This window comes from Lolium rigidum, chromosome 7 (assembly GCF_022539505.1).
Source record: "Lolium rigidum isolate FL_2022 chromosome 7, APGP_CSIRO_Lrig_0.1, whole genome shotgun sequence".
NCBI classification, from domain to species: Eukaryota; Viridiplantae; Streptophyta; class Magnoliopsida; order Poales; family Poaceae; genus Lolium; species Lolium rigidum.
The window spans coordinates 283,497,935-283,503,237 of NC_061514.1; the positions used below are offsets into that span (position 1 = coordinate 283,497,935).

A 5,303-nucleotide genomic window follows, 5' to 3' on the forward strand; every position below is an offset into this window, starting at 1 on the left:
CGCAGCAAGAGCAGGCTGACGCGTCTTCTACTGCTACACATGCGTCGGCCTCCACGTCGGCGACGGAGCAGACACACCATGCACAGGAACAGGCAGATCGCGACGAGGTCGTCGTGCTCGACGGGCCTGCGTCGACTCAGGACACGACGCCGTCGACCAACCCCTTCCCCTTCTTCTAATTTGCATGCACCACCGGTCTGTAATATGATCGCGCGCCCGAGTACTTTGATCGATCGCCGCTACTCGATCGCGACGAATCGGCGGGAACGATCTCTTTTGAATGCATCTATTTGAATTTCTGATTGGGGGCGGCGTTTGGGGGACACGGCTGGGGAGCGACGTCCCCCAAACGCGGCACGAACAAAACACGTCCCCCAAACGCTCGATCCGGCGCGGTTTGGGGGACGGTTTGGGGACGCGACTGGAGATGCTCTTAGACGATGTAGTCGTGCGTACGTGAGTTGTTGTAACCTGATACGGTTTGATCTGTACCTTGTATAACTATCTTAGGGTCAAGGAATATCTCCACAAGATCAAACCTGTCGCTATATATTAACATGCAACGCGTGCGTGCAAGGCATACACTTAATCCCATGGTCTCCACGGAGGTGATTTGACAAGTCTCGAGACAACATCTCCGGATTCCAAGATTTTATATGAAAAAACTGTATCTCTGGAATATGTCTATGATTGATTTGGTTTTTGTGTTGGTTTGATCAATTTATGCAGCCGTTTTCTGAGATTGTTTCTAATGTCATAAATGAGGATCTTTTGTCCAAAAAAGAATACAGCCCTTTGAAAAATGATGAGCAGCATACACTTGAACGCGGAACTAGTAATTTTCTAAGAAAAACTATGGTTGTGTCTATCTGAGAATGCAGAGACTGTGAGATCCTTTCCCTTCTCGAATAAGAGACATTCAAACATGGGACTAAAACTAGACGCGCAAGCAAGTTTAACGGTGCACATTAGCTTTGACATGAAGAATTGAACATCACGATACCAATCAAACCCAGTTACCAACAAATATCAACTGCACATTTACACGCACAGGTGCACGCGCCATACAAAACACAGACACACATACCACACGGCGCGACAGCGCATCGCCATCGAGGTCACCACCGGCCTAGCTACTGCGACGCCAGCGCGGTTGCGGCAGGCTTCATCGGCGGGTACCCGATCCCGTGGCGCGTGGAGGGGAAGACGACGAAGAACCCGCTGGCGAGGGCGCCGATCACGACGGGCAGCGCCGTGACCAGCGCCTTCTGCTGCGCCAGGAGCTGCGGGTAGAAGCACGCCACTGTGTTGGCGTCGGCCAGCAGCGCCACGGCCGCGAACACGATCACCGAGAAGAGGGCGTGCGCGAAGTCTGCAAGCCGCAGCCTGTACTTGGAGAAGTCCCTCCCCTCGCCGTCAGTGTCGTCGCCGCCGCTGATCGGCACGAGACCCCTGACCGTCGCGATGCCATACCTGACCTTGCCGTCGGCGCCGATGTAGCTGTCGGTGAAGGCCGAGAAGGCGCACGAGAAGGCGCAGAGCGAGAGGAGCACCGCCGTGACAACCTTGTTCGCCACGCTGCACACGCCGGTGTTGGTCACGATCGGGTTCAGCACCTCGTACACGATAACCGTGGACGTCGGCAGCACCATGAGCACGTCGCCAAGGCTCTTAAACGCCGTGTTCGCCATGCTGCCCGCTGTCGTCGGGGTGCTCGTCGGTGCTGCCGCTGTCGTCTGGCTTGTGGACGCTGGTGCTCCTTCTTCCATTAGCTGATATACTCGATCCTATATGAAGCCCCAGCTAGCTACCCCTCCCCAAAGTCAAAAGCTGAACGTGTATTTATAGGATATAATCAGGCGTAAAGATATTTAGATATCCAAGAGTTTTGGAGAAATTGGATTGGTACAGAAAAAGAACGATTCGCTCACTCCATTCCCCACGGGCGGAAGCGGGCAACGGCCAACCCTCGCGCGCAGAGGAACACGCGTCGTCGGGGGATTTGATGATAACCCCCCCAGTTGGGGGTACTTTTATCATAACCCCCCCTTGTGTCACTGACATGTGGGGTCCGGCCCCACATGTCAGCGACACAAAGGGGGGTTATGATAAAAGTACCCCCCAACTGGGGGGGTTATCATCAATTTTACCCGCGTCGGTCCACGTCGTGCTGTGATGATCGGTTCTAAAAGAAAGAAATAGTTTTGCTAGTTATTTGTGTGTTTGTGGTGCGGATGATGGTGTAATGTAGGTGGTGGTTTTTGCATAGTTGATGACTAGGAAGTTGGGGTGCTTTGCTGGCGCTGAGCTGAGCTGTTTTGGTTCCCTGGATGGGAACTTGTCGCTCTGGTTCAAAGTTGTGGCTTTGTTCGAGCGTCCCCAGTGTTATGGTTTGAATTCGGTTCCCTAAGCATTGGTTTCGTTTATACTATAAATGAAACTGGTGAGGTTGTCTCCCTGTGAATCTAAAAAAAAAAAACCTCGCGCGCTGGACCTCCTTCCCTCCTCTCCCCCCACCGTCGACTCCCCTTCGGGCAAAGCATGTGCGGTACAAGCGGCGGCGGACCGGCTTCGACCCACGCCACGAGGAGCGAGGCCTATGTCCCCATGCTGGCGGGGGTGTACCCAAGGCGGCGGAGGTGGTCGGCCAGGGTGTTGCAGAGCGGCGCAGGGCGGCGCAGGGGTGGCGCCGACTAAGCCCGTTCGGCCCAGATCTAGGCCCTTATGGGCCCAATCTAGGTTGGGGCGGGTCTCCCCTTTCTCCGCTTGATCTATAGGTGGAGGCGTGATGGCTTGTGTTGGGGTTTGCGGCGCCGGCAGCCGGTCTGTTGCAGCGTGGCGGCGGTCTGTACTAGCCCGTCCTGGCCTGGTCGGACTCTCTTGGGACTGGTTTGCCTCCACGTGGGGCTTTACGGGCTTGCTGGGCTCGACTGGACCTAATTGAGATTGGTGTGACGGTGGCTACATCCGATCGATTACCGCCATGGCAGTGGAGGTAGTTCCCTCCCGCACGGCCGTGCTACATACCACTAGCCCTATTTCAAGCTACTTCTCGCATCTACCTTACATGCCTCATGACGTTAACCGCGGTGGAACGATAATGGTGGCTTTGTGACCGTAGTAGTGCATGTTTGCGGGCGGCGAGTTTGGTGGTGTGAAGGCCGAGTCCTCGTGGGGCTTCGGTGTGACGGATCTCCCAGGGGTTGTGGATTCAGGGTTTTCGGGAGAAATACTTGTTGGCTCGCCCGACACCGACACGGTGCCACCCGCGGGTGGCATCGTTCCTTCCTAGAGGGCATCGTGGCTACCCTTCATCCACTTCCCTTTGTGTACCAAGTAAGGCTTTGAGTACCAAGGGGAACCAGTAACGGTTTCTTTCCTTCTTGAAGGTGATGCTTGGTGTGTGATGATCCGGTGCTGGGAGCATGGTGGTACTTCTACGGAGGGCCCAAGGGTGGTGGTCACCGCCGTTTAGTCAATCCGTATCTATCTCCATTTTTTCTTTTTTCTTTTGGACGTGTGTTTGCTGCTGCCCTAGCATTTTCTTTTGTTTCGTGACTCGTAATTATATCGTATAATTGCTATATTAATATAGCGGGATAAAAAGCGTGTTTAGAGAAGTAAATATATAGAAAAGAGGTTGCTTGATAAGCGAGAAACAATAACTGTGCATATTGAAAAATAATTGTGGTGTGACCGTGAACACAATGATCTATACGTGCCTTACGTGAAACCACGTTAGAAGGACAGGATTTCTTCGCATTTGTTATTCCTAGTCGTCTGTCCCATGGATAATTATTTCTAGGGACTTTCTTATCCAATATTCCCATGTTGCATTTTGTGTGCAATTTGATTTCGGAAAAACAAAAGGAAGTTCTGTTTGGTGAAAAGTGTAACTTGAACTTCAATATCATAAAAAATCTCGACATATATGCAAGTCAAACAACTTGGTATCATGAAGCTTAAATGCATTCGAATTTATGGTTCATCGCACCATTGGAGGAGATGGTGAAGATGAGACACATCGAGTGGTTCTAATCTAAGAGGGAGGTTGGTCGTTTGTTGTAGTCATGGGCCTTGTCAGTGCCACAAAGGCACAATGGGCCCAGGACACATCATATGAGGGAGGGAGGGAGATGGGGAGGGGGAGAGGAAGGGGGAGAGAAAGAGTATTGTTAGGCTACTCATAGTGGGGAGTAACACAAGGTGGTGTCATGCATAAGTTACTAGTTCATGTCACAATCTTCATAGTGGAAAATAACTTGGAGGTGATATCATGCAAAGTCTCATTTATTAATCTGTATACTCATTTTGTCTTGTGGTGTGTGATGTTATGGTAACATAGCTAGTTACCACCTCCCTCTCTTCATTTATTTATTGGTATGCCATGTCATCAAAATATCTTGGAGTGTGTGATGTTACTAGCTAAGTTACTCCCACTATGAGAAGTCTTATAACATTGGACAGCGTGATGTAAGTATTGACACAATATCATAGAGCAAAGGCAAAAGTTGTAATTAATTAGAAATGCAGCTATTCATGAAATATATTTCCAAACATTATGGTCACATATAATATAAAAAATATGAAAATACTCCCTATGTCCTAAAATATAAGGTACGTTTTTTCGGATGTTTTTTATGCACAACTTTAACCGGTAATATATATATCAAATTATTGGATGCATAATATATAAATGCTATTATTGCTATCGTCTTGCAGACCTCTTGCATTATATATATATATTTATACAAAAAAATTGACATACTATATCCACAAGTCATGGTCAAATTTATAGGTTGTGGATCAGTTGTAATTTGCGTAATTTAAAGCAGCCTTGAAGTACTTGTTTTTCATCACGTAAAATATTAACACTAATACTATTAAAAAGCAAGTTTTTCCTCAATTCTAAAGTGGCTTGTTCTTTCATAGTTCCCCAAATCTTAAAACAATGTAAACTCCCGGAAAGGCATGGTGGTATCGTTTAATTTCAGCCATCCTACCCGCCTAATCACGAACATGTATCGTTTAATCTCAGCCGTTTTTGTGTTTAGCTCAGGAAGATACCTCTTCGGGAGTTTACATTGTTTTGAGATTTTGGGGTCTATGGAAGCACAAGCCGACGTTCCGGCGGATGTTTCCGCTACTTCGTCTATTATGGAAACTTTGTCAAAATTCGTTGTCGTAGCATGCAAACATATACAATAACTTTAACCTTGGCACCTCAACTTCGAGTTAAGTCGAACCGCCACCTAGACCGCATATGATCTCCATCTTCCATGTCCCCATCCGGCAAATCGACA

General features: G+C 48.9%; 1 protein-coding gene across 1 annotated transcript; it reads right to left on the minus strand.

Annotated features, from left to right (window-relative positions):
* Window positions 1–1,133: 1,133 nt before the first annotated feature.
* Window positions 1,134–1,700, minus strand: LOC124673716 (protein DMP2-like). Its single transcript, XM_047209755.1, has one exon. It carries the CDS (start codon window positions 1,689–1,691, stop codon window positions 1,134–1,136), a length of 558 nt encoding a protein of 185 aa, XP_047065711.1. The 5' UTR covers window positions 1,692–1,700.
* Between the last annotated feature and the right edge of the window lie 3,603 nt (window positions 1,701–5,303).

Excerpts from the sequence above, each read along its gene's own strand:
- LOC124673716 (XM_047209755.1), bottom strand. The coding sequence starts at position 1,691 with ATGGCGAACACGGCGTTTAAGAGCCTTGGCGACGTGCTCATGGTGCTG.